The sequence below is a fragment of the Chiroxiphia lanceolata genome, chromosome 1 (assembly GCF_009829145.1).
Source record: "Chiroxiphia lanceolata isolate bChiLan1 chromosome 1, bChiLan1.pri, whole genome shotgun sequence".
Classification (NCBI taxonomy): Eukaryota; Metazoa; Chordata; class Aves; order Passeriformes; family Pipridae; genus Chiroxiphia; species Chiroxiphia lanceolata.
Window position 1 is genome coordinate 144,088,750 of NC_045637.1, and position 19,257 is coordinate 144,108,006.

Below are 19,257 nucleotides of genomic sequence, written 5' to 3' on the forward strand. Positions count from 1 at the left end.
CTTCAGTTACTGTTACGCCTCATTTACACAGTTACTGTTCCTCCTCATTCAAAAATTTTAATATTCCTGAGTGAGGGTCATGGCTAACAGCTTGGACAAAAATGATGATTCATTACTTATCTAGAAGCAATGAGCATGTTCTTCTCTGCTAAGAGTTGGCAAAATACTTTCCTGAATCAAGATTTCAAAAATTCACTATGCTTGTAAAACAAAGCAAACACAAAATACAGAAAAAAAAAAGAGAAAATACTTCTCTAGATCAATTACAGATTTTGAAATGCACTATGTGAGAAGAGTGGTTTAAATAAGGAACCATAGTGCAATCACTACTAAAAGTCAAGAACTTCTGCAAGTATGTTCCACGTATTGATACAATACAGACTGGAACTTGCACTACAGAAGTCACTGGTTTATTGTATTTCAATGCACAAATAATATAATTCAAGCTCACCTTATTTATGCATTTAGTAGTTCTAGTCACTGTTTTGACTGTTAGCTTTCCAAAGAATCACTGATTCACAATACTTCTGATCCTAAACACTATTTATGTTGTATATCAATTACAGTTGTAACCAAATGCATTTTACATGAGGACTGGGTAAAAACTGAAACAGTCTATTCACTTTGGTAGGAGTTCTACTCTACTTAGACATAATAAGATATTTCAGTGTACCTCAAATCCACCAATAACCATAAGGGCGTTAATGTTGTTCGTGCGCATCTGCTCAGCAATCTTCTCCAAATATTTTGCAGGAAGAGTACTAAAAATCATCAAACCAAAAGAAAAATAAAACTTTACAGACTCTGCAGCAATAAGAACTAATTATTAAGCTGAAACCATAAACTGAGCAGGCAACACAATATTTTTTATTTTAAATATTTATTCATACAAATAACTCTTCCAGACAACCACTAAGGAATCACGTCAGCTGTAAAGAAACTCTTAAGTTTGCAATCCTTTAAAGTGTAAGGACCCCAGGAAAGTTTTAAGTTGAGGTTCCAACTCCCATTTTCATTCTCTCTTCAGAGTTGGTTCAGTACCATAAAGATACCCAACCTGGAACACAATGATTCTAAAACTCCCCAAAACACTAGAGTTCATCATATCAATTGGAAAAATATTTTTGTTACCGTTTTGTACCAAGAATTGATCCTCCTTGACCAGTCCAGCCTCCAACATCTCCCCAGCTGATTTCCTTTATCTTTGAATAGAAATAACAAAGGAGATTCTGTTAAGTAATTATCCCATTACTTCTCTTGATCTGCAGCCAACACCAGGTACTACTTCTGGAACAAGTTGTTTGGCACAGAGATCACTAAAACTGAGCAGCAAAGAAAGAAAACAGCATCAAGAGGTTAACTTAATTTCTCTTGAATCCCTTTCCATTCAATTTGTTCTTTCTTCCTTCAGACTATGATGAACTCTGCCTCCTTGTTTGATATCTTGATCCTATTTTCACATCCTCTCCTACTGAATGTGAAACACAAAAACCTAAAACTAGGTGTTTGAAGTTAGTTTTGGGATCTGTGGCTCCAGCTAGGCATAGACATCATTAGCCTTGTATTCAGTTTCTCTTCAGTATACCAACTGATGCTTAACATTTAAAACAGGAATAGAAGAATCTAACTCATCTGGGGGGAGGGAAAGCCTCCTCCCTCAACAAGCTCCATTGCAAAGTTTCTTACAGCAAAGGAACACAGATGCAACAACTCACTGTTCAGAATCAGAAATTATTCTGTTATTCTGTGGAAATCCTACAGTATACTGGACATTGACCAAAATTTGAACACAGGATTCATCTGAACTAATTTTGTTGCTCTGCAGCATGTGATTAGTAATATTCAGCATAAATGAAGAATAGAATCGAATAGTTGAGAAATATAGTTACAATTTGGGTCTTATATATCTTTATGAAATTAAAGAACCTACAGAAGCAGTTCCCACAGCACTTATGACAGAACATGCCTCCTAAGAACAAACAAAGGTGATGATGTGGGATGTGGTACACAGAACTAGCTAATGAACATGCGATACTGACCTTTCCTTTAGCAAAACCTTCAAATCCATCAATGACAGCAAACATTTTGTGGCCTTCAGTTATGCCAACTCTCACTGCAGCCCTCACTGCAGCATTCATTCCAGCTGCAGGGGCACCAACATTTAAAACTGCCACATTAAAATTAGTCTGAAAGACAAAAATAATACTTAATAAGCATTTTTAATTTCTACATCATGGTTAATTTGTACATCATACACAGTTGCCAAATACTGGAATGCAGAAAAGGAAATTTCAAAGCCCCTAAACCCACTGAAAATTAAAGTTAACTAGAAGATATAGACATGTATTTCCCCACTTGTAGAATATCAGAGACAAACAGTTCTAAAGGAAAAGAATATTTGTTTTTAAGTAAGGCTTTGTCGTGTTTTCGTTTTGTTTGCAATTTATTCAGATTTTTATATTCTAGCTCAGGTATGTTCAAGAAACAGAATCATAGAATGGTTTGGGTTGGAAGGACCATAAAGATCACCCAGTTCCAACCACCCTGCCATGGGCACCTTTCACTAGACCAGGTAGCTCAGAGTTCCATCCAGTGTGTAATATTTTTTTTTTTAGGAAAAAGCCCTGAACACCAAAAAAAAAAAAAAAAAAAAAAAAAAAAAAAAAAAAAAAAAAAGAGTAGGAGCTGATTCTAGCATCACACCATTTATGTGAATCATCAGTAAACATGCAGAGCAGAACAGACAACTTTTAAAATTAAGCTATTAGCCAGGTTTTTCAAGCAGCTGACAATTTAGCAGGAAACAGGAGCACTCAGCATCTTTCACAGTACCATACATTCTCAGATGATGGCAATCTGTAAAGCATTTTATAATGACTCAAAATAACTGCTTATATAGTGTCTCCCCAAGTTTAATGAGTATCCCAGGGAAGCAGCTACTTGAACTGAAAAGTTTGAAAAATCAAAAAAATACACTTGCAATTTAAACCAAAAGCAGTGTAAGAGAGGAAGGTCTATTTAAAATGTAACATGAAATAATAAATATTTTGGTACATAAAGCCAGAGTGCAACTGGGTGCAAAATGCTAGAAAGCATCTGTGGATTAAATTTTAACTGCAAAGCATGAAATGCAGATCTTCTGTATATCAAACATTCCTTGAAATGGAATTCTCATTTTCAGATAAATCATAGGCCATTCTCTTTGATTAAGAAACTGTCAGCAGTATAAATCAATACAGTTTCACTGACATCAGTAAGTGTTGATTTACAACAGATATAATCCATAACCAAATAATGAAGGACTGCTACTTATTAGTTTTGTTTAATCTTTACACCTTTGAAATTAATACCAAGAGCAAAATAAAAGTAAAGAATTAAAACTCTACATGCCTGAACTTTGGGAAACTTTAACCACTCTGCATAAATTTAGCAAAGAGAATTTAAATGACAACAAACTATGTAAGCAAAATGCAAGAAAACCTGACAACCTGCACATAATATATTAAAATCCATCATGGTTTAGATTAGCAGGATGACCCTAAATCATTTACAACTATTGATATGACAAAACTGTATCAATTTGGTGCTTTGGCAGAGCCAGAAGTTAATTAGCTCTATCCTGGAAGATGGGAATACAAAACAAAAATAACAGAATAGGTGTCAAGTAATGATCAGGGAATTTCTCCTGATAAAAACCAAAACAAGTAAACAAAAAACTAACACCACTCCCTTGTCACCCCCAAGCAAACCGACAGAAAAAGAGACCCAAAACAAAATATACATGGTTTCTTTTTTAGTTCTGGTACAATCAAAGAATCATCGAAAAACGCAAAGGAAACAGAAGCAGCCAAACGTGTGCAGAAGCACTGCTGAAGCAGAGCATTCAGCTGGCTCTACTGATCACATCAGTTCAGCTTTTTCCTCAATTCCTATGACATGCACATTTCATCTGCTTTTTATTTCTCATTCAACCTCTTTTACTGAAGCACAGATTTGCTTAGTGTGGTCAGATCCAAGTAGTTAATAATTACAAGTTAATAATTTCCTCCTAATGCCATTCATCACAAGAAGGTATGGCCAAAGTATTTTAAAACACAAAAGCCCAAAGCTAATAGTCCTGAATTGACATTGGTAAATCAAAAAAAGTCACCACTCAAACACCTGATCTGGCAAAGAAAATGTTAAATATCCACCAAAAAAATCCTCAATTCCTTGATCTTTTGAAGGTCAATCTTAGGTCATTATTATATTTTCAATGCCATTTTTATCCTTAATAATATCGAGAAGATACTAGTAATCGTTACTCAATTATTTAATTGGAAAAAATCTAAAAAATGTAACAGCAACATAATTACGAAAATAAAGTAACAAATGGTCACAAAACACAACTAAAAGAGGAATTAACCAGTGAGGTAACACAGTCACCAACAACGATCAAACCCAGAATTATTCAATAAACATTTAATGAAAAAAAAAATCCCATCTAAAATTTGTTTGCACACAAAATTCAGTGTCTGCTTCCTAATAAATCGAAATTTATTCTTACACAAAACTTAGGAACTAAAAAGAAAAGAACTAAATGTCCACTACTGTATTATGCACAGTGACTTATTAGATCAGATAAAGGTGATTCATCTGTCTTCAATATTCTATCCCATGAATTCCTGGACTTGCCCTTGCTCAAGTGATTTTGCCCTTCAAAAGGAAGAGTTAGGTTAGAATTCTTTTAATATTGAATCTTCCTTTATCTCAGGATTTTTAGAATCTTAAACATGATTACATCTCCCTTCTTTCTCTTCACGGTGAGGAACAGAGGGTAAAACAGTAACTATCAGGACCAGACACTGTAACAGTTGGGGCCCAACATACAAGACAGAAAGAAACTGTCTACACAGAAATTTTCTACTTACAGTGGTATTTCACTTTGAAAAAACGTTACTTATTATTAGAATAAAGTTCTGTGTTGCAAGCATCTTTCTCTATAATATTTAACTAATTTTATAAACTAAAGGGAGTATTAGGGTAGGATGAGGGGCAGAGCAGAAAAAACCCACTATTTGTTAGGATACCCCAAAAGCAGACATGCATTGCACACTCAAAAAACCCCCCTTACCTTTGGAAGTTCGGCATCTGGTTTTTTGTGCGCCAGTAATTTGTAAGTGTTTAGGTTGTTTTCAAAGCTCCTAAATAAATGAGTAAGTAAGATAAGTAAATGAAATAGTAAAATTTTCAACTCATAGTTCTTTTAAAGAAACACTTGGTGAAATATTAACACCACTGTTGTTACAAATGCAAAACACAGTAAAAAGTGGAAATGAGAGAAAAGAAAAAATACTCAATCCTGTAAGATAACAGCGATAAAATATAAAATAACTACATAGCTAGCAAATTAGTTTTCCGGATTGGGGATAAAGCATTTTGCTATCAAATGACTTGCAACAGAAAGCGCTCTCCTGACAGGAGTGAAGAATGCCTCCCTCCAACACCACTGATGGAAAACTACCAGCTACTTACAAACAAGCTCATAGGATTGGCCTCAAAACCTCGAATAAACAAACGTGTGGTTGCTACCAGTCAGCTCGTACAGCACAGAAGCTCTTTACTTTGTGACTAGTCAGCCTACTATCAGTCACTAGTTTGATACAGCAGTGAACTACAGTTTTCTTTGTTTTGCACGTTTATATGTAAGTAAAAATTTCGATTATTCTATTTAGGCAACTCTTCTTCTGTCTCCTCTCTTATTCTCAAACACATAAAATCATATGGATAGTAAAATATTTAAAATAAAATGGCACATTCCAGCAGAACAGCAAAGCAGTTTAGCTTTTCTAAAGCAAATAAATTGATATAAGCCATTCGCCATACTTTCCACGAAGCCTCACAGCCTCAAGAAATCTTCCCTCATCCATGGCTTTCTGGACTTCTTGAGTCTTGGAAAAACAAGTTGATTAGTCAGTATGTTTAAAAAACACAAGAAGTTGATTATTTAATATATTCCCATATATTAGTATATTTCCATAGTGAAAAAATACTGATATTTCCCCAATTTATGAGCTACTTCCTATCGCAGCAAAAATTACAGTGTACAGGAAAAGAAGAAAGTAGAAACAAACACCTAAAGCCTTCCTGGGACAAAAAAAAAATAAAAAATAAAAAAAAAATCAATGTATCTATTTTGCATTTTCTTTTTTTCAGTTTAAGCTGAGCAGTTTTAGTGCAGAAACTTGACTTGAGTATGATGTGCAAATGGATGCAAGCATCTGAAGAATTTGTTATACCAATATAAAGAGAAGATCTGAAACAAAATTTATTTTTTGTTCCTTAGTAGTTTGGAAATAAGTAATAACACATAGAGAACATACATGACCTTCATTACTCATTCCCAAATGCAGAAAAGTGCTGCACACTTTCCCATTAGTGTCCTAATGAAACAGACAATTATTGTACACAGTAGTCTGCTGCAGTAAATGAACAACTATAAATTGGCTTTTTGCCACCATAAACTCACCATCTGCACACACTCCATCAGAGGCAGACGGACAGCCTGGTTTCCAGACAGGGACACGACACAGGCAGGGGTAGCTGGAGTAGCTTCTAGGAGGGCAAGCACAGCTTCCACACCCATACGACTCGCCTGGAAACAGATAATGTTTGAGTGTTCAAGCGAGCATTTAAAAGCACAAGGCTTTCAGTCACAGAAATGGTCCTGATTTCTCATTGAATCAAGCTGAAACCAGTTACGCCTTGGCAAGATGAGAATGTTGTGGGCTGTTCAGTACCCTTTAGTATGGATGATTGTTCTTACAGTTTTGCATTTTAATCCTAATATAGATTCCTCTACACAAAGTGATTCAGTACTCTAAATTTGAGCTATTCAGACAGTTACTGCGAGATAATAATTGGAGGTGTGAAGTTTATCAGGTAAAGAACCACCACATCCGAAATAAATAATCAAAATGTCATTGTACTATGTGGTGCCATGAATAGTCACTTTAGGAACACTCACCAGAATTCTGTCAAAAGCTGAAGGGGTTCCACCTCTTTGCACATGACCCAAGATAGTCACTCGGGTGTCAAAACCAAGCCGCTGAACCACGAGCTGCAAAGAATTTCAAAATACAGTGGGTTTATCACCATCATTATTTTATACACAGTGTGCCATTGCAATAATAAAATTCTACATATACTAACATTAGTATGTCAACAATAATGAAAATATTACAGGAATTTCTTTAGTTTATTCCTAACCTAAACTCCAGGTTCCTAATTTAAAGGAACATTTTATAATGGCAAAACAGTGGCTCAGATGCAATGGTTTAACTACAGTTACAATGGCTTCATTCTGCAGTTACAAAAGCAGGTCTAAATATTCTAATACTTGAAGTAAGTCCAATTACAGTGTTCTACTCACTTCATGTGAATTTATGTGCAAGATTACATGTCCCAAATATTCTGAGTAAAAGTTCAGTGAGGATGACTTTTAACCTTATCTGACAAGGCTTTAAAACTCACAGTAAAAAGTATGATAATAAAACTATTTCTTTCAGTCACTTTTGTTCCATTTTCTCTGTTACATATCAAAGCTAAAGTCAGCAAAAGATATGCTTTATTAATGTATCTTTAGTGAGCATGTAAGGTTAGGAATAAGCACAGAATAGCATAAAGCAGAAAAAAATTTTGCAAGTTACACAATCTTCTATTCCTGGTATTCATAGTTTTTTAATGTATTAACTGGCTGAAATTTGTAGCAAGGAAGTAATGTTTCTCCTATAAATGCACAGTAATCTGCTGCTATGTACATTTAACACCACTCGGTGCTAAATTTTAATTCATAAAACTGCAATTCTGAATAAAGTCAAAGATTTGTCCCAAACTGACAGCTATGGAAAACAAAACTTCATATTCACAGGACAGATAAACCCCAGGCAAACCCAAAATGTCACAGCTCCTTTCTGCTAGTGACTATTTTCCAAATTCTTAAGGGACCCTTCATAAAAGGAGCAGAATAACTTCAGCTCAAAAGCTTTTTCTAGACACAAATGAGATTTTTAGCAAAGCAACAATTTAAAAGTGACAAGACTTTGTCCAAAGCACATAGTATAATTCCACTGTGAGACAGACCAGTATTATACTTCTACAAAACATACAGAGTAAAATAGGATTACAAAACTGATTTGAGCTGAATTCCAATTCTCTATCAATTAAGGTACCCATGAATCAGGTGCTTTTGAACTGCTGTGTTATATTACAAGGAGAAAAGTTTCTAATTAATAGCCTCTAAAAAAGACTCTCTTTAAGTGGACTTCGATTCAGAATACAAAGCACAAATATAAAAACACAACTGTGTAATGAGCTACCTTACAGGAACAGATTTACTTTATGGAAATGTTATTGTTAACAGCAAGGTCCATCTTATGAACAGAACAGAAGTGTGTATCATAGGGATGCTGACACTTACATCCTTAACCTTCTCTGATGTTATAGGTTTGTTGTGGCAATCAATAGCTCCTTCAGCTACAATAATAATATTCAGCCTTTTCTTTCGTGCACGATTCTATAATAAAAGCACAATCATGTAATTAAAAGAAAAAAAAACAAAAAAGGAATTTACAGCACAATTTTATAATCAATTTCTTTACATTAAGCTTCTAGGATTTGAGGAAATACTTCTTATATTTGACCATTAATATTTGAAGTGTTCTCATACTTTTTTTTTTCATACAGGTTTTTTTACTGATGAAGTTCAAATATTTTACATCAAATTACTGAGGAAAGGTACACACAGTGCTTATATAGGAAGTTTTATGTAATCCCCAGAGCACGTCATATATTTCTTCCAAAAAATTGCAGAATGCAGTTCTTATGTTCAAGATCATGGAGAACTTTGCACGACACAAAAAATGAAGACTTCCTGAAAGTCCTGATCATATTTTTTAATCACTACTTTCAAATAAACATCTGCAAAGTCATCAGGGAATCTCGAACATATTAATTGATTACCTCTGAAAGCTTAACACACATCATATCTTCCCAGCCTTCTTCTGGTGGGTATTCGGGAATAAATACCCAATCTGCACCACAGGCTAAGGCACTAACCAGAGCTAGATACCTAATAAACAGAACAAATTATTAGATATTTATGGTTCATATTTCTCGACCTTTCATAATTATACCTGTACGAGACACAAAATGCTGAAGACAACACATACCCACAGTGTCTTCCCATAACCTCCAGAACAAATGTCCTCTGATGGCTGTAAAAATAAGAAAGCAAATTAACTGAACCTGATATCAAGAAACAGCCTGTGTTTACCATGCTAACCAAACACAGAATTCATTAGCAAAACAGAAGGTCACACTAAACAATGTATTTAAAATTACGTATCTTCCAATGCATTATTTCTTTTCACTATTACTTTATTCAAAAACATGTATGAGCAGCTAGGAGATGTGAACATTTACTGAAAATGTAAATGATGAAGATCCTTAGTTAAGAACTGCAATGATATACCTGTATTAAAAAAATTACTAATTTAATTGCTTTAATTTTACTGAAACAAAGCTTATATACAAACATGCTATTTTGTACTATTCAAAGTGTGCCTGGATCTTTTCTAATAGACTATGAAAGACTAAAAACATACTAAAAACCAAAGTCTGCCATTAAAGCTGATGCAGTCTCTCCAATCACATGCTTAAAATGCTGCCACAACAGCAATGATGAAAAAACAATTACAGAGAGAAACCAAGACATTTGAAAGATGAAGTCAAGAAGAACTTTTATTCCCACAAATCCCACTTACCTAATCTCTCTTTAAAATTAACTTAAATCCTTCACTATTGTACAGCAATAGCAAACTTTGATTTGAAGCATGAACAACTGTATATTTGTTATCAATCTCTATAATATGCACAATTTACCTTTGAGCAGTGGTCATGATGGCATCAACAACTTCAATTATTCTGTGCAAAGCTGAGTCAGTACCTATGGTCATATCAGTGCCACAGAAGTCATTGTCTATGGATCCAACCATTCCCACAATGTTAAGGTAAGCATATTTCTTAACAGCCTCTGCATCAATCTTTCCTGTAAAGAAGTATCCAGAGAAAGAGCTGTAAAACTATTAAAAAAAATTCATTAGACATATTGCTTGGGTGCTCTACTTTTGTAAATTAAACATATCCAAACATTAAATTATGTTTAGATATTTTAGGTAACAAGGTTAGTCGAAACTACAAACAAAAGCCAATCAAACATCCAAACAAAACAATCCTGCACAGAACTCCTTACAGTAAGGAAGGAAATAAGAGCTTTTCAGTCCATCTCAAAGTATCAGCAAATTATCAAGTTTTGTAACTAACCTTAAAATTGATGGGTTTGACTTTACACAGTATTATTCAAATTGTAGTCTCAGTGTATAATATGCAATGAAGAAGTAAAAGGATGCGAAGTGGATGTGATTATGGGCATATATAAACAATTAAAAACCAGCATCAAACTTTTTAAGATTTCTCTTCTGCAACACTGAAAGGCTCTTGATTTCATTATTAATAAGCAAACAGAACAGAAAAGCTTCTAAGTCTTAGCCGTGTCTCCCAAGACACCAGTGAAAATGCTGCATCATCCACGAGTTCTAAAGGATCTCAAGGATGAAGTACCTTAGCTGCTTAAGCACTTAAAACTACCTTAGTATCTGTGGATGGGATGGTAGTAAATATAATACCAAATTTTTAATATAGGATTCAAAAACTATGTATCAGTGTGTTTAATGTCTATATTAGAAAAAAACAGTAGAAACCATAATGAAAAATATAACTAATGTTCATGAAGATAAACACAGCATTGTGAAGAAGCATCAAAATGTTTTTTTATGAATGTATACCATGCATTACAAACCTTTTCTAGAGTTCCAAAGGTGACTTAATACATGAACAAGGGCTGTATGGTTTATACATTGTACTCAGATTTCCAAAAAGCCATTGACAAGGTCTTTTGCCAAAGGATTTTGAGGAAACTAAATAGTCACCGTATAAGAGAGAAGTATTCTCATCGAGTAAATAACGTGAAACAGAGGGGAAAAAATAAGAGACAGAGGGCCATGGTAAATGCAAGTTCTTGTATCTGAACAAGGTAACCAATGGAGTTCTACAGGGATCTGCACTGTTCAGCACACTCAGCAATAACCTAGAAAAGGGAATGAGCAGCAAGGTGCCAAAGTTTACTGATCAAACTGAATTATTTGGGTTCTAAAAGTATGGAGTGTCTGAGAAGGAATGAAGAAGACTAGCAAGACACAATGTGCAGTAAAGTATCAGATGGAATTCATTACAGATAAATGTAAACTAAGACACATGAAAAATGTACCCTAACATTTCAAACAAAATAATGCTATTTCCAGCATAATATAATAATGCTGTTTTCATTAATAAATCAGCTTCAATGCTCAATAGCAGTCAAAAAAAAAAAAATCAAAATATTAGAAAATATTAGGAAGAGAATAGAGAACAAAACAAAGATCATTATACTACTGTGTAGATCCATGGTTTGCCCTCATCTTGAATACTGGGTGCAGTTGTGGTCCTCCACACCTCAAAACATGGTAGAACTGGAAAAGGTTCAGAGAAGGGCAACAAAGATGATCAAAGGTATAGAACTTACATATAGGGAACAAATAAGCAAACTAGGACTCTTCCATCTAGAAAAAGAGATGATGAAGGGAAAATAAGACAGCTGTAAAATCTCAAGTGGCATGCAGAGAGGAAGGAGGATTGATCGTTCACTGTTTGCTCTAATACAAAAATTACAGGACACCAAACGATACTAGAAGCCAGCAGGATCAAAATAAACAGAAGAAGATTCTTCCCAATCTTCATTATTCAGTGAAGCTGTAGAACTCCCTGCTATACAATGCTTTTGGCAAAACTCTGTATGCTTTCAAGTAGACTGTATACATTTATGGAAGAGAAATTCATTAAGGACTGCTAATAGCATCTGGTTCAGGAAGTCCTGAAGGCTGAAATGGATGGAACTTATCAGAGTATTTACATATTATGAATAACATATAATATCAACACAGCATTATTTTACTCCTTTACTCTTCCCTATGCATTCTCTTAGATGCTATCAAAGACAACTACTGGGCTGGATGTACTTTCACCAACAGCCACATAATGTTCTGATCTTAAGAAAATAGTGACATAATAATTTTGTAACAGCCAAACGTGTAGGTTGTTGTAGGAAAGGAATTACCACCTCAGTTTGGGATATGAGGGCATACGGCTTTTCAAGCAGAAGGTTCAAAGCTCAGATCCTGAAAATGATTCATAATAGAGGAAAAAAGGCACACAGACTCTTGCCCAGTAACTTATTTGTCCTTTTCGAACCTTTATGATATGCATGAGAGGATGTACAGAAATCAAAAACTTATTTTATGAAGAATCATACAGTTTCCTAGAATGAATGCATTTGACTTTTGAACTTTAGAAAATCTCTCTGGATATAGTTTCTGGATTTATAGTTTAGGGTGCATAACTTCCCTGCAGGTCGGACTGGAAGCCTAGAGGGTCTTAAAGGCAAACTTACCGTTCTGCGCCAGTTCCTCCAGAAGTCCACTCCACTCCTCCCGGAACAGATTGGCGCCGGTCAAGCTGCCGTCCCCGCCGATCACACAGAGGTTGGTGATCCCCCTCTGCACCAGGTTGTAGGCTGCCTGCAGGCGGCCCTCATGTGTACGGAAGGACTTGCAGCGTGCACTGCCAATAACTGTACCTCCCTAGGAAAAGGAAGTACAGCAGTTTTAGTTTACAGTCCAGTATATTACTGCATATTTTTAAGATGGATTAATGATGAATGTTGTAGCGTAACATCCATCTTTAATCACTTTAAAAAGTGATGATGAACAAAGAATTAACAAACCTGCGGGAATTTATGTTCTCGAGAACAGATACACAGGGGAAAAATGAAAAAAAACCACTCAAAAATTACTGATAAACAGCTACTCCAGAAGGAAAACGTTAAATGATTTGGGATTAATTTCAGTAGTATTACAATAAATTGGGCTCATTGTTACTTATATGTAATGACATTAGTGAGAGTAATATGCTAAGTAGTTTAGTATTTAGATGAATTTGCCCTAGTGTGACATTTTCCCCCCAGTATCATGAAATATATTACAGTAAGAGAAAAAATACATCCCTAAAATTCAAAATTAGCATTTATCGTCATTCCACTGAATTACAGAAAGAACTGCCTTTAATGCCTTATAGATCAGACTAATGCTAAATTTTCTGATTTATAATTATCTGCTGCATTTATTAATATGATTTAAAGAACTTCCTTCAGAAATGGTAGTTATTATTTTCAAAAATGACTGAAGTGCCCTGTCACTTCACAAAACTCCTGGGTATCTTGCTGAAAACACACTGTTTACACATCTTCTGTGTTTATGTTGTTCAGTCACTCAAGAAGTTTAATTTTTGCCTTATTTATTGTCACACTAAAAAGTAATATCAATTAGGACTGCAAAAACCTTCTCTTTCCTGCAAACAAATCTGGAGATGGTTAGCTCACTTCTGCATAAACATTTCCTTCACTTTAACTTATAATAAATCAGTCATGCCAATCTAAATTTGAGCTTCAAATCTGGAGACATTGTACTGATATGATCTGCCCTATCAATATATGATTCAGCTTTCAAGCCAGTCTTAGGCACTAATTTGCCATCTATGTTGCACAGCTGCCAGTGGGAGAAAAAAAAATGGAATAGAAGCAGCTCAGCTTTCTCCAGACAAAAAAATAGATGCGTACAAAATGAAGATGTTCTTAAAAAGAAATCAAGACTAAAAAACACATCTAAACTAGGTATTTTCAAACTTACAAAAAACACAGGTCTAAGTGGAAAAGAAATTATATATTTGAAACGATGTACTACTTGTTCTGATTAAACAGAAATATATGTTGGGTTGATAAACCTTTCCAGTCCAAACAACTAAACACATTCTGTAAGGTACATCCTCAGCTTCGCTGCTGGTCTGTTGAATTACCAGTCATCAAGCTCAGATGTTTTTGTTATACTATCTATCCTATATACATGTACAGGATATGCCTAAATCCTGCTCCTGTCTATACTCCTCTGTGGCTCAGCCAGGGGAACTCAATTTTCTCTTAACCATAAGATGCACCTGGAAGATGCTCTTGGTCATATTGTTCAGATTTCGGACTCAGTGACCCTTATGGGTCCCTTTCAACTTCATATTTACAGATTCTGCAAGATAGACATGGGGAAAAATGAAGAAAAAAAGAAAAAAAGGAAAAAAACCAACACAGTGGACAAAATATCTCACAGTATTCCAGGGCACTGGTTTAAAAAAAAAAAAAGGTCTCTGCTAACTCTTTTACGTTTATTAGCTTTACAGAAAGCTCCAAAGAAAGGTAGTTTTCAGAAAGCCTGGCAAGCAGTAAGGCCTCTTCGCCAAACATAGCACCTGCTCTGGAAGAGGTAACAACATTACCATGCTGAGCAAAAGCTGAGGAGATCCAAAAGGCCACACTGCAGAAACGTTGTAATAAAAATGTGCAAAGTCACTGGTATTACCTGAGCTCTGCAGAACTGCACTGTAATTACATCCATTACTGTAATTCCAAATCCACTTACACAGAAAGCCAACAGGGTTTCGTAAGAAAATATTTGCCTTACAAAACACAGTTGTTTTATGTTTTGGCCCTATAATGCCTTTTTTATTAAATATAGACTTCTCAATATGGCTTTAGGAGGCTAATGACATGTGATGTTGCAAATCTAGGGCAAAGGTTTTCAAGATTACTTCTGTGCACCAAATACAAGACCACATCGAGATCTTCAGAGTATCAGACATCCATACTGTAGAAATCAGGCTCTACTGAAAGTGGTACGTGCTGGTCACTCAGTCATCACAGAGTTCAAATACATAATTACAGTGGCTGGTTGGGTCTAAAATTTTGATTATTTTGTTTAAATAAAGAGGGTTTGTGTCCCACTTCCACCCCTTAACACTTACCACTTGCAGGATACTTGAAACGCTTTCCCATGAAACTTCTACAATATTATCACCTCCATCAACCATTCCCTGGTAACCCTGAAAGAGAAGTAGTTCAGAAATCTGACTTAAAAATGGCATAAAATTTCCACTGCAGTAATACTCACCTTGTGTATTTCAATGCAACTTTAAGTAATTAAAAACACTGAATAAAAAAAATACTCAATTTAAATGAAACAACATTCAAGCAGGTATCACTGCTTTTTTTAACGGAGGAAAAAGGCAAAGCAATCCCCCTTCCTAAAAGACCAGTTCCAAAGACAACTTGAAGATAAGGTAACACTTTACATAGATTAAACAGCTATTAAACTAGAATGTCAGTGTGCTATTCCTTTCTTAGGAATAAATAGTAACTTTAAAAAAAAAAAAAAAACCTACAAAGAATTTTGAAACACATTATAAAATATGTTTCTTAAAAACAGAACGTCAGCCTGAAGTTGTGATCTTAGGAATCTACCTTTGTAACACATTGTATACTTTTCCCCCCAAGTTGATATAAGCAAAACAAAATAAAGAGTAATAATCAAATTTTTTTCATAAAAGAAATGAAGTCACATAATCTTTTTTTTGAGACAGTTCCATAATAAATAAAGAAATGTAATAGAAGAAATTACAATTTTTAGTGATGCATTTAAGAAATTCTTAATATCTTAAATGGTCTTCAGAAACCACTGCATGCTGTACTATGGAAAGAACTACACTCATTAGAAAGAAGGAAAACTATCCACTGTGCAGCTGAAGGGTTTTGTCATACCTGTCTACATAAATACTAGCAGAATGACAATTATAGTCTTTTTCATTAGGTGATATTGTGAACACTGATTTAAAAAAAAAAATAACAAAATACAGCAAAGTTCTAACCTGGAAAATCCTAATTGACAGAAACACCAGAATAAAACTGAAATTACCATTCAGCTTCTCAACATTTATTTAAATCCAAGGGGAAAAATACTCTAGGTTAAAGAAAGAAACAAAAAACCACTAAACAAAAATAACCATGACAATGTTTATGTCTCCACTTTTAGATTACACGTAGATGTTCCCCATGCAAAGGAAAACTAGTTACCATTTTTTTAATATGCAGTTTTCGCAAAACTGTACATATTTAGCTTTAGGGTTCTCAAAAAAAATCAGGTAGAACTAGAAAAAGAAGGGAGTTCAGAAGACAGCAAAGCTGACATTATAAATTAGAGAAATTTACTTTGGCATGATTCAGAGTATATGCAGATTTTATTCAGCAAGCAGTGAAATGTACTAAGCCTACAGAGGCTTAAAAAGCCATATACATTATATGAATACTATGTCAAACTTTGAGTCCTTACTATCAGGAGAGGATAAAAATATAAAGAGAACCCGGGCATAGTAAAAGTACAAGTTACTCAAATTAAGCTTTCTAGGATTCTAGTACAGATTCCAAGTGGAAAGCAGAAAAGTTACTGCTCAGTGAGACTTGACTGATTAACTTACATATATGATCATGTAAGAGCAAGGAAACAGCCAGATGGAAAACTATCTGTCTCTAATTTCTATCATCCAACAGACCTTTTCAGTATTATGTACCCTCCCCATATAACTTTGACAAGTATCTAATGCATACACATTGAATGGCTTGGGTTGGAAGAGACCATAAAATTATCTTGTTACAATGCTCAGGGGCCCATCCAACCTGGCCTTGAACGCTTCCAGGGATGAGGCATCCACAGCTTCCCTGGGCAACCTGTGGCAGTGACTCATCACTCTCACAGCAAAGAATTTCTTCCTAAATTTCCCCACTTCCAGTTTGAACGTATTACTCCTTTTTCTATCACTATGGCTCTTGATGAAGCATCTCTCTCCAGCTTCCTTGTAGGCCCCTACATACAGGACATACTGTCCTGGATGCTCACGTATACACATAGTGAATTGAAGCCAAGACATTATCAACACAATTTCTTCAAAATTAGGGCAAGTTGGAAAAGGAATAATGCTTAATCTACACATCAACATAAAAAAAAATAAATTCTTTCTCAGATAAAGTGCAAAGATCTTCAGAAAGAATTACAGAACATGTTGAGTTGGAAGGGACTCACTAGGATCATTGAGTCTGATTCCTGGCCCTGCACAGGACCAAGAGCCACACCGTGTGCCTGAGGGTATTGCTAAAACGCTTCTTGAACCCTGTCAGGCTTAGTGCTGTGGCTGCTTCCCTGGGAAGCCTGTTGCAGCACCCAACTACCCTCTGGGTGAAGAAGCTCTTTGTAATACCCAACCTAAACCTCCCCTGACACGACTTCATGCCATTCCCTCGGGTTCCGTCACTGGTCACCACAGAGAAGAAACATTACAGTGGCTCCCACTGAGCTTGATGAAGGCTCATAAATTCCTAGAGTTCACTCATCACAGCTTTGCTAGTTTCCCTTTTTTAAAAGCAAAGAATCCAATGTTCCTTATATCACTCATTAATAGAGTGAAAGCTTTTCCAATTGGTATTGCTATTGACAACTACAACAACACAAAGATCCATAAGCAACAAATCCTGAAAGAGTAGTGTGGTGGTGTACCTGAACTCAGTTCGTAACACTGACTCTAGTAAGCTGAACCACAAGCTAACTTGAGAGGAAAAATAAAAGACATGCACCCCAGAAACTACAATATAGTGTAAATATATACATAATGAGACTCATGGATTAAAATCCTCAATTCACATATTACTGCATCTAAAACACAGAAAAAAGCCAACGGGTGAACTACTGTTGGAAACTGTAAGATTTGGAACATCTTATAGCTAGGCTAAGGAGGAGCTATGACCAATTCCTGTAACATGCATCTTTAAAGTAGAAAGAATTCATGCATTTTGATCAGGAATCCATATCTGTGTAGACAACTGAGAACTGGGGATGCATTAACAATTCCTCCCCTTACAAGGTAAGGATGGGGAGTCTTTGGAATCCTGATCTGTTTGAACTGTTATATCAGCTTTTCCTAATTCGGTTGTTTGCTGAGGAGTATCTGTAAGCTACCTCTGAACAATGTAGATAGAATTTCCATGTTGTTTTCCATGCTATTAACAGATAGAACCTATAGAATTAAAACAGCTTTCAAGAAAATCTAAAGAGGAAAAAAAAAGGACGACTAATTATAATTAAAGTATGAATAATGATCATGATTCCATTTATCGCTTTAGTTATTTAAACACTGATGGGGGCTGGACAATCCATTTTAAAGGTGGAATTTAACTTGAATTAGGTTAAAAAATAGTTCAACACTGTTACAGTTGTACGGTTACCAAAAGTTACTGGCAGATGTGAATACAGACCTTAATAAAAAGAGGGTGGGAATCTGTCAATTTACACTAAAAAAAAAAAAAAAATCCTTACCTAAATGCTAAAAATAGCAGCTTGCATACTAAGATACTAAACTAGGGGGCAAGAATGGAAAAAATAAACTGTCAAACGTACAGAAAGCAGTATCTGAAGATGTGCCCCATTTTATGTTTTGTCCTTCCTTTACCCAAAATCTGAACATTCAGAGATGAACATGAGGAAATCTCTGTGTGTCAAATGTTCACCAGGTACATACATACACACTGCAACTCCTGGAGAGAGTAGCAGGGACAGCAAACCTTGCTTCCAGTCTACACTCTCAAGACAAAAGCTTTTGAAAAACAACAAGCCACCTTCTGATATGTTACATGTGAGACATTCGGGGCTTTAAGTTATTTGAGTTTACTTACTGAGATTTTTAAGCTACTGCTTGACAACGTAAAATACCAGTGTCACTGAGTGCACAGACCACCACATAAAAGACATGAAGTTTTCCTCACAGAAATCCGTGACTGCCGTACCATTGCATTTCCAATGCTGGCCTCTGGAGAAAAAGACTCTTAATCAAGATGAAGAATCTAAAAGCTCCATAGCTTAGTAGTGAGAGCACGCATCCAGTGGGAACTATGTGCTTCAATCCTGGAAAAAGGGCAGGTTATTTGTAAAAATATTTAAGACCTCAGTTTCTAAAATGAGTTGCCAGAAATGAGAGGTATCACTTTTTCTTCCCATTCTCAATTAAAAACAACAACAACAAAAAACCCCCAAACTGACTTTAATAGTTTTTGATTAGTGAAAAAAAAAAAGTCAACTAGCCTCCTAGAGCAGCCTGGAACTCTACACATACTTCCATCTCCTAGATTTTCATAGCATGAGTGAA

At 35.3% G+C, this 19,257-nt stretch overlaps 1 protein-coding gene across 4 annotated transcripts in view; it reads right to left on the reverse strand.

Annotated features, from left to right (window-relative positions):
* PFKP (phosphofructokinase, platelet) overlaps positions 1 to 19,257 on the reverse strand; it is a 44,944-nt gene that overhangs the window by 14,274 nt on the left and 11,413 nt on the right. For all 4 annotated transcript variants that reach the window (XM_032677897.1, XM_032677877.1, XM_032677904.1 and 1 more), the window contains exons 3-15: positions 15,037 to 15,114; positions 12,584 to 12,773; positions 9,922 to 10,087; positions 9,210 to 9,254; positions 9,001 to 9,109; positions 8,459 to 8,554; positions 7,007 to 7,099; positions 6,509 to 6,634; positions 5,866 to 5,930; positions 5,114 to 5,183; positions 2,040 to 2,186; positions 1,132 to 1,202; positions 674 to 761 (exon numbers count right to left, since the gene is read on the reverse strand). In XM_032677897.1, coding sequence (XP_032533788.1) covers positions 674 to 761; positions 1,132 to 1,202; positions 2,040 to 2,186; positions 5,114 to 5,183; positions 5,866 to 5,930; positions 6,509 to 6,634; positions 7,007 to 7,099; positions 8,459 to 8,554; positions 9,001 to 9,109; positions 9,210 to 9,254; positions 9,922 to 10,087; positions 12,584 to 12,773; positions 15,037 to 15,114 — 1,344 coding nt within the window. The remainder of the gene's footprint in view (positions 1 to 673; positions 762 to 1,131; positions 1,203 to 2,039; positions 2,187 to 5,113; positions 5,184 to 5,865; positions 5,931 to 6,508; positions 6,635 to 7,006; positions 7,100 to 8,458; positions 8,555 to 9,000; positions 9,110 to 9,209; positions 9,255 to 9,921; positions 10,088 to 12,583; positions 12,774 to 15,036; positions 15,115 to 19,257) is intronic.